This window comes from Pundamilia nyererei, unplaced genomic scaffold (genome assembly GCF_000239375.1).
Source record: "Pundamilia nyererei isolate P.nyererei 1_Seehausen unplaced genomic scaffold, PunNye1.0 scaffold00225, whole genome shotgun sequence".
In the NCBI taxonomy this organism is placed as follows: domain Eukaryota; kingdom Metazoa; phylum Chordata; class Actinopteri; order Cichliformes; family Cichlidae; genus Pundamilia; species Pundamilia nyererei.
This window is the reverse complement of record NW_005187626.1, coordinates 105,767-118,444: the sequence shown is the minus strand read 5'-3', so window position 1 is coordinate 118,444 and position 12,678 is coordinate 105,767. Positions and strand designations below refer to the sequence as shown.

The following is a 12,678-nucleotide window of genomic DNA, read 5'->3' as shown; positions in this document are numbered from 1 at the left end:
TGTGTGTGTGTGTGTGTGTCCTTCGCAGTGACCCTCAGTTTTTACAAAAACGTTCGTTTGCAGTTTTTCTAAAAAGCACTAAATGAAATAAAGTCAATAAAAAGAAGATAAAACAGAAAAAGTATCAAATCAATAGCTTTGTGTTCTCTGACAGCAACAATGTGCTGCAGGCAGTTATTAAGTAACTAAACCCTGATGTGTGATCTCTGAGGCTCCTCGTTGGTGTCTGTTTGATCCAGCTGTTTGTCAGCAGCTGCAGAGCCTCGGCCGTCGGCTCAGCTCTAACCTGTAGCAGTCGCTGCCGTAGGGACACTCGGGTTTGTCCTCCTCCTCCTCCTCCTCCTCCTCCTCCTCGTAGTCTGTGTCTCCAGGGTGACTGCAGTCCTGGAAATGAAGTGGGTTCTTCCTGGAAAACACAAGCAGGGAGGAAACGAAGGGTGTGAAGCCCACCTGTGCAGGGCGGTCACCTGCAGCTGTTTGCTATGCAGCCTGCACCACACTGTGGGCTGGGACCAGCTGCTGGAGTCACTGCAGTGAGGACAGCTGCTCCTTGTTTCAAAGCTTTTTCTAAAAGTGAAATCTGAAGGACTAATCTGAGGCAGCGAGCGGCATCTGTGAGATGGTGAAGGGGCGGGGCTACGAGAGGCGCTTGACGCACCTCATCGGCTCGAGTGCTCTTCAGCTCGTCTTCAGAGGGAAACGAGACATCAAAGCAAAAGCTCTCAGAATAAATTCAGCCTGTGACTCCGTGTGTTTCAGTGTCGTACCTGTAGCAGGCCGTCCCGTACGGACACGGCGTTCTGACTCGGGCTTTGGAAGGGGCGGGGCCAGACTCGGCGTCTCCATTTGACCCGGCGGGCTCGGCTCGTTTAGACGTGCCGTTGTTTTCAGACATCTTGCCCTCCTTCTCAGACTCATTTGCTTTGTCCTCCGCTTCTGCCTTCATGGTGAAGCTGTCGTTCTCGTCGCTGTCCTCAGACCTGTTCGGTTTAGCCCGACGGTGGGCGGCGGCCTCCTGAAAGCCAGAGGACATATTAGTCTCTTAGGTCAGGAGGCGGAATTTAAACCTGGAAACAGAAACTCTGCTCAACAGGTCTCACCTCAGGTTGTTCTTCGTCATCACTCAGTTTTCTCCTCTTCCTCGGCCTCTCCTCCTCCTTCCTTGTGAACTCCGCCTCCTCAGGTGAGGAGGTTGTTGCGGGCGTGGCTCGTGCGACAGCTGCTCGTTTAGTGGCAGGTGACGGCGCTGCAGGTCGGCAGGTCCGAACTAAACAGACATTTTCAAACAAATAACAGGATCAGAAAGGGCGCCCCCCGCAGGCAGAGGGAACACAGGACGGGTCTTTGTTACCTGTCGGGATGGAGGGCGGAGTCTTTGCAGCAGGTACAGCCGCCTGCATCCATGCAGGTAAAACTCTTCTCCTGGTCACAGACGGAGCGGCGCCTCGCTGATCGTCTTTCACCGATCCTGCCGAGTCTCCCTGAAAGAAACGCAACGAGACGACTTCACTGATTGGCTGCTCGCTTTCACACTGCCATCCACTGAGCCACTGACACGCCCACTGTGGGATCAAACATGTGAAGCCGCCTGCTGTGGCGCCCCCTGGTGAACGAGGGAGGAGCTGCTGTCAACCAAAGTTTCCTTTATTCTTACAGTAAGTCCTGTTCTGATGATGATTATTTCTGTCAGTGTTTGTTTGTCTCATAACTTTGTTAAAAAACAAACTGTTCTAAAGTTTCATGTTTCTGTCACATCACATTAACCCTGCACTCTGAAAGCGCCTCCTTGATTAAATATTCACACTTGCTGACGTCACTCTTCGGCCCCGCCCCCTGAGGAGTCCTTCTCCAGCAGCTTCTCGTCTCTGAAAAGTTCAGCCTACCTTGAACGGTCTCTCGGCCTCCTCGTCTTCCTGCGGAGCTGCTGACGGCGGCGGCTCCTCCTGGTTCAGTCTGGCAGCTGGACGTAGATCCACAGCTGGATCAGGAGGAACAGGAAGTGTCTCTTCTTCTTCTTCTAACATCTGGCTGTTCCTGTGGGGAGCGACACTGATGCAGATAAATGTGAACTTCTGTGAGACCTTAACGCTGCGAGCTGGAAGCATTAACTTTGATGTCAGCTTCAAAGAGCGCGACAAAATCGGAAACCTACGCTGCGCCTAATGTTCTGACCGAGCGTTTAACCCCGCATGGCGCGGCCCGCACAGATAAAAGAGCTCTCGTTACCTGAGAGCAGCCTCCACCTTCATTACTCAGCGAGACGGTTCGAGTCTTTGTCTCGACCGACATCAGGACAGAAAGGAGCGTTTTTCAGACGTCAGAAGTACCTGGGCGTGCGCTCGTCTCCGCCCACTGACACCACCTCGTAGATGAACCGACCCGGCAGCAGAGAGAAGAAGTCTCCGTGACGAAGGACGTGCCAGGAACCTTTCTGCAGAGGTCGAGGGTCATCGGTGGGGGTCGACTGAATGAAGCACGGGTTCAGGTGTGTCTGAGGACCGAAACAGCAGGAGGTTAAACCGAAACTCAAACAGCAACAACACTAACAACAACAACAACAACAACAACAATAATAATAATAATAATAATAATAATGGAATTAAAAACAAAATCTGCCAAAGCAACAGGGACCAAGGCTGAATTTAAAGCAAAGGGAGATTTCTATGATATGAAACAACCACACTTCTATATTTACTATAATGTTGAATAATAAAATGATTATGTAATAAAGCTAATGTAATAAGAAATCTAAACCTAAACCTGTGGCCTGCCTCACATTCAGGAACAGGAGGAAGGACGAACGTACGGCTTTGAGGCGCAGCTCTCCGCTCAGGTTGTCCAGCAGCCCGTGGTGTCTGGAGACTCGCTTATCACTGATCTGAGACGGGAAACAAGGCAGCGTTTACAGACGTCTCCAGCTGCTCCTTTTACAGTATTACTCTGAATAAATCAAACAGACTCAAGCTCAGCCGTGATGAATGAAGGGAAGCAAACCAGGTCTCAGGACAACGACAGAAAAACAAGAGAGGGAAAAGCTGCATCAAAGCCACGCCCACATGACGGATCATTTCCCACTGTGATGATGCTGAGCTGCTCTAACAGAGTCCACGAACACACACGCTGCTGTCTCTGACGGGTCAGATCAAACATGTTTAGAACTTTTTCTTCTGTGGACTTTAGTTTCATTTATTTCATGTTTTTTAAGTTGTTTTTTTAAACAGGAACAGGTCAAATTATACAGACATGATGGGTGGCTCAAGACTTTTGCACAGTGGCCCGTTGTAGCCTTATAAAGCAGGGGTGGGGTTTAGATCTCACCCTGGGTGAACACACCTGGATCAGATGATTAGTTCATCACCAGGCCTCTGGAGAACTGGAGGCCATTTAAATGAATGGATGAAGGACACCTCTGGACCTCGAGGCTTTGCATTCCCCTCCCCTGTTTTAAAGGATACACCTGAGCAGCATCTGGCAGGAGGACGGAGGAGGGTCAAAGTTCAAGGTGCTAGCTTATGAAGCCCCGCCCTCTCTACGTCGGCAGATCAGTGATCCACCTGATCATGTCTGGTCACTTTGTTATTGATTAGTTATGAGGTTTAAATCATGTTTTTAAGTGAAGCTAAGCTTCCCTGGATGTATCACGTGATTAAAGATCACGTGCTGCTGTAACGAGCAGAAGTCTGTAAATGATCCGCGGTCATGTTTTCAGACTGAAGAGGAGAGGAGGACTCACTCCCAGTAACGGGCCCCGGCCCAACACCGTCTCTCCGGGTGGCAGGTGGACCGGATCCCCGCCGTCCACCGGGACCAGGTCGAAGCCAGACATCGGCTCAGCGGAGCGGACGGAGGCAGCTGCACCCCGCTGGAGGAACGTGGAGGAAAACAGAGCAGCGCCACGCTTCGACAGTTCAAAAGGTTTCAGGTTAAAAGCAGCTTCTCGGACTGTGGAGGGGAACCAGACCGAGCAGCAGCACCGACACAACTTCAGCTCAGCAACACCGTTCAAAACTTCCGGGTTGGAGCGGAGCGTGCGCACTGGGTCTCTGACGTCACTCACCGAACTCCGCCCAGAATCTCCCTGATCTTTTATTAATCTTCCTTAAAAATAAACCTAACCTTGCCTGTGCTAACCACCCTGTGTATGCAGATGAAATTAATCTGTAAAAACAAAACATTTATCTCTTCTGCCGAAATGCTTTTAATATGACAGCGTTGTTGCACGTGAGTTATCGATGAAAAATACAAACAAACGTAAAAAAAGTTCCACATTTTCCATATATTTGAAGAATCGGCAGATTAATGAATGGGGTGTGGTAGGGACTGCTTTAGAACTGCAGCGTCAGAAATGCTTTACAGTTTAATTTTATAATTAGAAAATTAAGAAAATCATATTTTCAACGGTTTTCAAATTTAAATTAACGGACGTTTATGCCTTGCACGCATGCGCCAAAAATCAAAATATGATGACGTAGCGTACGTTTGTAAACATCCGTTAGGACATTTAAACCGTGTGAGCTGTCTGTCAGAGACCTCGCGGACGGTAAGACACCGGTTTTCTCTCGCGCGCCGCCGCCTTCTTATCACACACACCGGGACACGTGCACGGTAAAAGTCGGTGTTCGGTCTGAACGCGGAAGCGGCCGGTGGAGTTTTTCATGAACTGTTAGCTGTTAGCTGTTAGCAGGGGCGGAGGCGAGTGGTCGGGGTGAAGCATTAAAATCAGCTTTTGTTACCGAAAATCAGAGCGTCGGCCAAAAGAGCCACGCAGGACGGAAACAACGGGGATATTTATCACGTCTGTCTTTGAAGACCGACACGGGAAGCAGTTTGTGCTTGGGTGACGTCTCCAGGCTGGGTCCGTGGGGACCCCACTGTTCGTGTTTCTCTTTCGGTTTGACGTGGGAGCCCTTCACCTTCTCTGCGCGGAATCTTTCTGGTTCGTCTCACAGTCCTTTGTGTCCTGGTTTCCAAACTTTTCGCTTTTTTTCTGCTTATTTTGTGTGACGTCTTCATTATTTGGCAGCTGGATCTTCTCGTCGCTACTCTCTCGGAGGTCTTTTTCTTTCTTTTCTCGCTCATTTCAGTCATTTTGTCTCTTTTTCAGCTCACAGGCTCATCTTGAACCTTTCTGTCTTTGTGATGTCATAAAAAACAAACCTGCATTTTATTTCGCTTTTCCTGCGTCTGTGCTTTGAAACATGTTTGATGAAGAATCTCAGGCTTCACTGTGATTTGTCTTCATCCTTCACTCGACCTCCACAGTGAGTTAAGTCTGAGGTCTTTAATCTGTGACTCATTTCTCCATCGCTGTCGGCTCTTTCCTCAGGCTCTTCCACTCAGTCCGACTCTATTATGCAGCATGTGTGTGGGAGGACTCCACCGGTGTTTTTTCTCTGTGAAGGAAGCCCCGCCCTGACGGCAGCCGAAGGCACAGCCCCACCTCGCAACTTTGCTGAGATGCTGCCGACAGAAATGAGCGTGAGGATCTTTGGCGAGCTGGACGCGGCGAGCCTGTGCAGCGCGGCGAGGACCTGCAGGCTGTGGCATCAGATCATCGAGCAGAGCGAGCAGCTGTGGAGGAAGCAGTGCCTGATGGTCCGAGCCATCTGCCAGAGGGAGGTCGACAGCGACCGGAGACACGGCCTCTCCTGGAAGGTTCCTAACATATTATGTCATTAAACTTAGAAAACATCTCAGATTCTTCTGAAACTTTTCCAGGTTAATGATCTGCTTCAAACAGGAACTACGCTCATTTCAGGTCCTGCTGTCATTAGTCAAAAAGGGATGAAGGTCAGAGGTTTTAAACATTTTTCCATTGATGTTTTTCTGAGGGATCTGATACTGATGAAGGTCACGTGACCTGTGTCAGCAGGTTTGCAGGTCAGAGCTGAGATTTGATCTCCAGGTTTTCGTATCAGACGAGTTGATTTATGCACATCAAATCCTGAATATTCCAAAAAGCATCACAAACTTGGGATGCAGGTTTCACAGAAACGTTCTATGAAGTTAGGTTTGGTCCACGGTGTCACACCTGTGGAACGTCACGCTGAAGACATGTTGTTGTTTTCTTTTCATATTCAAGCTTTAAGTCCCTCAAAATATATTGTTGGAAAAATGTCTAAGAACACTTCGCCCTTTGTTTGAGCTGAAATTTTGAATAATTTCCCCAAAGGATCCCTGGCCTGGAATAGTGACAGTCAGCTGGGAATTATTTTGCTGGGATGAAGCAGCTCTGAGAGCCATCAGCTTTCGTCTGATTGGGCTTCTGCTGGAAGGCTGCTGAGGGGCAGAACCTGTGGCTGAAGTGTTGGATATACTCATAACATTACAACTGTTAGTTCTGCCTGTGAAACAGAGCGGAGTGAAGACTTGTCCACATGTCTCACGCTGCAGCCATTTCTTTTAATGTCATTATTAAAAACTGCTTTTAGTCCAGCTTATGAAAGCAGCGTCACCCAGAAACAGCAGAACTGCTTTCTGACCATTTCCTGTTTCCTGTCCTCAGCTGATCCTGGTGAGGAACTACATCCGCAGCCTTGTGAAGAAAGACTGGCTGATTGGACGGTTCAGCCACGTGAGGTCGGCGGACGAGCTGAGCGGCAGGAAGCTGACGCCGCTGGACGCGGAGACCTGGGGCGAGATCCTGCAGGCCGAGCTGGATCGATGACGGCGTTCCAGTTTTATCAAAGCACCTCGAGCACTTCGGATTTTTAACTCTAATATATTCCCTCTGCAGTTTGTGTTTCACAGGAAACGCAAACTTTTGTACATACTTTTAAAATTTTTATAGAAAAAAATCACAGAGAAGCAAAGTGAATTTTTTATTTTTAAATTTGAGCCTTTTTGTTTTGGGTTCGTGTAAATATGACGATGATTCAATAAACCATCTTTGTGAGGTTCTGCTGACTCGGTTCTTTTTAATGACACATCACAGCTTCTCCCATCAAGCAAACACGCAGCACAGACTCACAAAGACATCAGTGTGACAGTCTGTTTTCAAAGCAGCAGAGATATAAAAGCATAAAGTCGCACCTGCAGCTTACGGACACGCGGGACCTCAAGTTTACTGAAATCAGCTGTTTTTATCTGTTTTTAACGTTTTTGCTCAAAGGTAACAAAGATGTTGCTTTGGCAACGAGGGGGCAGCGTTTTACCGGCAGCGGTGTGAACATTTTTTCATCTCCCGGTCATTTCCTGCCTGTGACGTCATGTTGCGCGTGCACAGGTGTTGTGTTTTTCTGTCTAACCTGTTTTATGTCACATTCAGTTTCACAAGCTCTTCGTTAAACTTGTTCTTTTGTTTTTAACCTTTTACAAATTTCCCGACTGTCAGATAAACTTATTTTTTTAATAACAGCCCACCGGTGACATTTATTGACCCCCCCATACACACACATAGATTTGCCTTGGTATTTGCAGCTGCAGTCTTTTATTTTGAAAGCAGCTGTCACCGGAAGCCGTGTGAGCGTGCAGCTTGATTCTGGTCCTTCCTCAGCATCTCTCTCACCCGTCCGCCTCCCCCTCCCTGAGCTCGGCGACATGGACGACGTCCCCCCGATCATCAACATCTCCATCGCGCTGCGGATCCAGCCCAACGACGGCCCGGTCTTCTTCAAGGTGGACGGGACCCGGTTCGGCCAGAGCCGGACCATCAAGCTCCTCACGGGCTCCAAGTACAAGATCGAGGTGGTGCTGAAGCCTGGAAACGTCGAGGCCACGTAAGCATCTCGGTAACCTGTGTGTGCGGAACGGTAGCGCGCATGTGCGAGAAATGATAAAGAACGTCTGCAAGAGGTGATGATGAGGAGCAGGCTGCTGCTCCGCCTGCAGGCCGGAGCATCCGACACCTGCCTGAATAAATCATGCGGGGATCACGTGTCGTTCCCGGTCAGGGCGGAGGTTTGCGGTTACCGGGGACAAATAAAGGAAGTGACGTGTTCATTATGGAATAACGGGGGTAAAATGTGCTTATTGCAGGAGCAGAAATACCATCAGAGAATACTCCATTACATGTAAAAACACTGAAGTACTATCAGTTAAATAAAGGTGCATATTGATATGTGGCAGTGATTTGTGGGCCCTGCAGGAGCCATCGTTGTAACTGTGAGAGTAAAGATCCGCCCACAGCGAGGGGGCGGACCTCCTGTCACAGCAGCAGTGAGTCCCACACTGACGTTACACTCTGCTTCAGGTGTTCAGCATCAGTTACCATGGTGACGGTAGCAGGTTAACAGGCTTCGTGGGTAAACGAGAGACATGAAAGGAAAACTCCAAACTGACACAAACAGGGAGGACACACAGGTGGAGGCCGACAGGAAGTACACACACCTGAGTGCGCTGCACTTTTCAGGTTGCAGGTATCGTACAGGAGAGGAGTGTGAAAGGGAAACAAGCTGGTCAGGACAGCCGTTATCATCAGCATAAAGAACAGCAAATCCAAATGTGCAGTTCAACATGCGCTGTGTTTACGCTGTGAGCTGCAGGGATGCGAACTATTCCAATGTGCTTACAGTAAATTCACGTCTGCGATTCTGAGGTAACCTGACTCCTTTTCTCCTTATGCTGTGTGACTATAATTACATTTTAATTACAAATTAAATCCACCGAAGCGTTTATGAAGCGTTTCGCAGCATTTACACATCTGGATGATTTTAATGACTTTTAGATGCGAGTGGCTGTTTCCTGTTTCCTTCATACTGTGGGAGTCGCTCTCACGTCACACGCTCGGCTCGCTGCTGGACATCAAACGGTCTTTAACAGTGTTTGAGACAAAATGTCAAAAATGATCAAAATGTGCAATATTTTTATTTTCGTGCATAACCCTTCGGCCTCTTCTTCCTCACAGCAACATGAACATCGGAGGCGTCGTCTTCCCGCTGGAGCAGCAGTCCAGGGACGAGGAGTCGGTGGTTTACCACGGCCAGTACGACACCGAGGGCGTCCCGCACACCAAGAGTGGCGACCGGCAGCCCGTCCAAGTCAGCATAGAGGTGAGATGTCTCAGAGCAGCGGCTCGCTCTGATAGCGTGGAGCTGGCCTGCAGTCAGCCAGTGCTGTGTGGGGCTGCACGCTTAGAATTAGCAAGCATGCTGTTTATGATAGCCTGAACAGCCTGCTCTATGCTAGCCACAATCTCCTTAAAACATGGTGGAGGGACAGGATGATCTGGAGAACCAGAGGGCCTCAGGTGGCCAACAACATCCTCTAAACAAGAAAGAGTGACAGCAGAGCAAGACTGAGACCGAGGGGTCAGACTCAGAGACGAGAGCCTGTGTAGTTCCAATAAAAACACATAAAAGCATTGGACAGTTTAGGAGACGCCTCCAAACACACACTTTGTGCAGCATTTCAAAGTAAATCAGTGGTGTTAAACAGCCTGAGCAGCTTATTCACCTCGTGTGTTTCTACGCAGGAACCTGAGCAAACAGAGAGGACGTGTTCAGAAACAGACGGATTTGCATCTAAATTCCTGACCTGTTTATACTTCTCGAGAGAACAAATATAATCTAAGGTGGTATTATCACCGTGTGACAGCTGCACAGGCGTAACAGATTTATAGATCTACAATCAGACGCGTTTGTGCAGTTTCCTGTCAGCAGATGGCTGCGCTCGCCGTCTGGATTCATGAGTTTGGCCTCTTTAGAAACACCAAAAACGTGTTTTAAAAGCCTGACGCCGAATTTGAGCTCGAGCCCTCTGCTTTGTGTCTCGGTGCAGTTTATCAAGGCGGGGACGTTTGAGACGGTGTGGCAGGCCAAATACTACAACTACTACAAGAGGGAGCACTGCCAGTTTGGCAACAAGTTCAGCAGCATCGAGTACGAGTGCAAGCCCAACGAGACGCGGACCCTGATGTGGATCAACAAGGAGGCGTTCAACTGACTCCGCCCACTGAACCCCGCGCAGAGGACGCCGGTCTTGCCGGGACTACCTTTGAACATCAGCATCGCAGTGAGAGACGGCACCTCCTGAAGGCGGGCGTTGGGTTGGCGGGGTCTGCTCTTTGTGCTCTTTCATGACCTCTGAGGGAGTAACGAGCTGTTTCGCACGCTGGTCTCTGTGAGGGCGGGGTTTCAGCAGTCAGAGGGCTAACTTAGCTTCTCGGCTGGTTTCCTGTGGAAAGTTAAAGGAACAGTCGGACAGTTTGAGATCCGAGCTCATTAGGAAGCTTCGGAGACGAAGGCTGACGCACGCTTCAGGTCTGTGTGTCCAGCACGCGTTCGAAGCAGGAACTTTCTCCAGGCCTCAGACGCTCGTTAGTTTGGGTAGTTTGCAGCTACGGTCACAATAATCTTCTGAAGCTTTGGGTTCAGCCGACGGGCGCTGCTTTTAGATCAGGCTCCATCACAGGTGTTCTCGCTGATACTCTACGCTTAAATAAAACACCTTGACAGGAGCAAAGTTGTTAGCCGGTGCTACATAAATGACATTCACTTCCTGTACTGGATGCACAGACTTGAAAGTCGTCTCCATCTCCTCAGACTCTGGAAGAAATCTGACTGTTCCTTTAACACTGAAACCCCCTCAGACTGAAGACCAGCGTGGGAAACACCTGAAGTGTTTTATCTTATTTATTACCTGTGTGAACGTCTGAGTGAGCAGAGGCGGCCGATGAGAGGATGGGCGTCACTTTTCTCGTGTTTTGTGTTATTTAAAGGAGAAATCTGTACACTGCAGTTTTTGGTTCGCTTACTTTCCAGCTGCAGAAATGAGTTTCACTGGTCTGAGTGTTGATCCTTCACAATAAAAGCTGGAGGGATACTTTGTGGGACTTCCATGTTCAAACTGGTGCAGCATCCGAGGGACTATTTTCAGCAGCGGAGTAATCCTCTGAGCCTTGAAACTCCTCTGTCTCCCTGCTGAAAGGAGGCGACCTCCTCTCTTCACGTCACTTCTCGTGTTTGCTGCTGATTATGTTTCTCATGTCTCTTAAATGCATGGCTGGAAACTTTTTGCCAAATATGATCTGTTTGTTTGTTCCTTTGTTAAGATGTCTCGATGCCTGAAACTTTTGTTATGTCTTGAACTGAGGAGTAAAAAGTGTTACTGTGAATAAACTGCTATACAGAACCACTGGGACTCTGCTGCTTGACTGCAATAATAAAATTTATATATCTATATATATATATTTATATATTAATATCCAAAGTGCATGCGCTGGACTGAAGCGATGTCAGTTGAAGGCCTGTAAAAAAGCCCTTCTAAGGCTAGAACATCTCACTATTCATCACTGATCGAAGAAAATCCATCGGACAAACTCAGCTTCATTTATATAACACATACAAAAGCAATTCAGCGTGCTTCACAAAGACAGAACAATCCCAAATATATAGAAAAGGAAAACATTAAAATCAAGAATGCAATCATTTAAAAGTTTAAGTTAAAATTTAACATAAAAGCTACAAAAGACAAAGATTTCAGCCCTGATTTTAAAAGCTAATAGATTCCACACACTGCAGGTTTGAGGGAAGCATAAACACTAAATGCTGTCTCAGCTTGTTTGGTCCGAGCTCCTGGAATATTAAGTAAGCCTGTTCCCGAGGAACTAAGAGGCTTCGAAGCCTCATAGCCCTCAAGTAAGTTAGCAACGTGTTGAGGCCCAAGACCGTTTAGTGATCATGACCCATTAACAGTATTTCCAAATCAGTTCTTTTACATACAGGAAGCCAGTGCAACCATTTCAAAGCTTTTGTAATATGATTGTCATGATGGCGTGTGTGAGGGAGGCAGCAATAGGATCCAAAATGGAGGACTCCCCGGCAGGTCTCCATGAAACTCAAGACACAGCTTTACTGCTGGATTTACAGAATACATTAATTAAAGTAGGAAGATACAGCCGGAGGAATGAGAGAAACGTTAAAACAACCCTGGCAAGGGGCAACGAGAATTTGAATTCATCTCTCCTGCCAGGCCCCCCTTATTGGTCTTAGGTGCCTGCCAGGCTTGTCCTAATTGGTTAGCGCTAGAGTCCGTTAAATGCATAAACTCTAACAGGTGAGATTATTTAGTGTCTAGGTTGGGGTGTCTCCCAGGAACAAGTCAAACAGGCGTGTCACGATAAAAACAAGCATGCAAAAACCAAAAGAACAAAAACACAGCAACTCATGCAAAACAAGACAAACTCCGAAAAGCCACCCTTCCCCGGATGACATAATGCTTCATAATCCCAGCTAAAGCAGGCATCTCGATATTAAACAAAAGCGGTGCAAGAACAGAACCCTGAGGAACCCCAGGTGTAACCTTTATGCGTTCAAAATGATAGTTAATGAATGACACAAAATAACCTTGATCTGTCAAATCAAATTTAAACCAATTAAACAGTGTTCTCAATGTTCTCCAACCTATAAGGCAATATATGATGATCAGTTATAGCAGCCGATAATGTCTTATTTCATAGTCTAATCTTCACATGCTTTATCCAAAGTACACTCCCTGTTGATTTCCCCACTAATTATGTTCACAGTATCTATTATTGTAGGGTCTACCTTACAATATAAAGCGTATTGAGGTGACCGTTGTTGTGATTTGGCTCCATATAAATAACATTGAATTGAACTGAATTATTTACTGTGTCTTTATGAATTTGCTAGCTTAGCTTAGCTCGTAGCCGACTCGCTAGCAGCATGGCCTCTTCACCTGTCCTGCCTACACTTTCCTGCTCATTGTGTCAGATGGTTA

At 47.7% G+C, this 12,678-nt stretch overlaps 3 protein-coding genes across 8 annotated transcripts in view; 2 read left to right on the top strand and 1 right to left on the bottom strand.

Moving 5' to 3' along the window:
• The window catches only part of aplf (aprataxin and PNKP like factor), a 7,629-nt gene extending 3,397 nt beyond the window's left edge, over nucleotides 1-4,232 (bottom strand). Inside the window, exons 1-8 of one of the 3 annotated variants that reach the window (XM_005748564.2) lie at nucleotides 3,734-4,232; nucleotides 2,777-2,878; nucleotides 2,328-2,491; nucleotides 1,884-2,034; nucleotides 1,352-1,481; nucleotides 1,101-1,267; nucleotides 768-1,015; nucleotides 287-406 (exon numbers count right to left, since the gene is read on the bottom strand). In XM_005748564.2, coding sequence (XP_005748621.1) covers nucleotides 287-406; nucleotides 768-1,015; nucleotides 1,101-1,267; nucleotides 1,352-1,481; nucleotides 1,884-2,034; nucleotides 2,328-2,491; nucleotides 2,777-2,878; nucleotides 3,734-3,826 — 1,175 coding nt within the window. In that variant the 5' untranslated portion in view covers nucleotides 3,827-4,232. The remainder of the gene's footprint in view (nucleotides 1-286; nucleotides 407-767; nucleotides 1,016-1,100; nucleotides 1,268-1,351; nucleotides 1,482-1,883; nucleotides 2,035-2,327; nucleotides 2,492-2,776; nucleotides 2,879-3,733) is intronic. The other 2 variants (XM_005748565.1, XM_005748566.1) reach the window with 2 other exon arrangements.
• A 211-nt stretch (nucleotides 4,233-4,443) lies between these two features.
• Nucleotides 4,444-6,899, top strand: fbxo48 (F-box protein 48). Of its 3 annotated transcripts, none has more exons than XM_005748561.2 (3): nucleotides 4,444-4,540; nucleotides 5,327-5,655; nucleotides 6,506-6,899. In XM_005748561.2, the coding sequence occupies exons 2-3, from the start codon at nucleotides 5,353-5,355 to the stop codon at nucleotides 6,665-6,667; spliced, it is 465 nt and encodes a 154-aa protein (XP_005748618.1). In that variant the 5' UTR covers nucleotides 4,444-4,540; nucleotides 5,327-5,352; the 3' UTR covers nucleotides 6,668-6,899. The 3 variants fall into 3 exon arrangements, with proteins under 3 accessions (XP_005748618.1, XP_005748619.1, XP_005748620.1); XM_005748562.1 differs by lacking the exon at nucleotides 4,444-4,540 and adding an exon at nucleotides 4,557-4,936; XM_005748563.2 differs by lacking the exon at nucleotides 4,444-4,540 and adding an exon at nucleotides 4,952-5,053.
• Nucleotides 6,900-7,420: 521 nt separating this feature from the next.
• Nucleotides 7,421-11,070, top strand: cnrip1a (cannabinoid receptor interacting protein 1a). 2 transcript variants are annotated; one of them, XM_005748559.2, is made up of 3 exons: nucleotides 7,421-7,718; nucleotides 8,846-8,990; nucleotides 9,718-11,070. In XM_005748559.2, exons 1-3 carry the CDS (start codon nucleotides 7,540-7,542, stop codon nucleotides 9,880-9,882), a joined length of 489 nt encoding a protein of 162 aa, XP_005748616.1. In that variant the 5' UTR covers nucleotides 7,421-7,539; the 3' UTR covers nucleotides 9,883-11,070. The 2 variants fall into 2 exon arrangements, with proteins under 2 accessions (XP_005748616.1, XP_005748617.1); XM_005748560.2 differs by lacking the exon at nucleotides 7,421-7,718 and adding an exon at nucleotides 8,640-8,749.
• Nucleotides 11,071-12,678: the final 1,608 nt, after the last annotated feature.

Excerpts from the sequence above, each read along its gene's own strand:
- fbxo48 (XM_005748561.2), top strand. The coding sequence starts at position 5,353 with ATGCAGCATGTGTGTGGGAGGACTCCACCGGTGTTTTTTCTCTGTGAA. Across the intron at positions 5,656-6,505 it reads GACACGGCCTCTCCTGGAAG|CTGATCCTGGTGAGGAACTA; the intron begins GTTCCTAACATA and ends TCCTGTCCTCAG.
- cnrip1a (XM_005748559.2), top strand. The coding sequence starts at position 7,540 with ATGGACGACGTCCCCCCGATCATCAACATCTCCATCGCGCTGCGGATC. Across the intron at positions 7,719-8,845 it reads CCTGGAAACGTCGAGGCCAC|CAACATGAACATCGGAGGCG; the intron begins GTAAGCATCTCG and ends TCTTCCTCACAG. Across the intron at positions 8,991-9,717 it reads CCGTCCAAGTCAGCATAGAG|TTTATCAAGGCGGGGACGTT; the intron begins GTGAGATGTCTC and ends GTCTCGGTGCAG.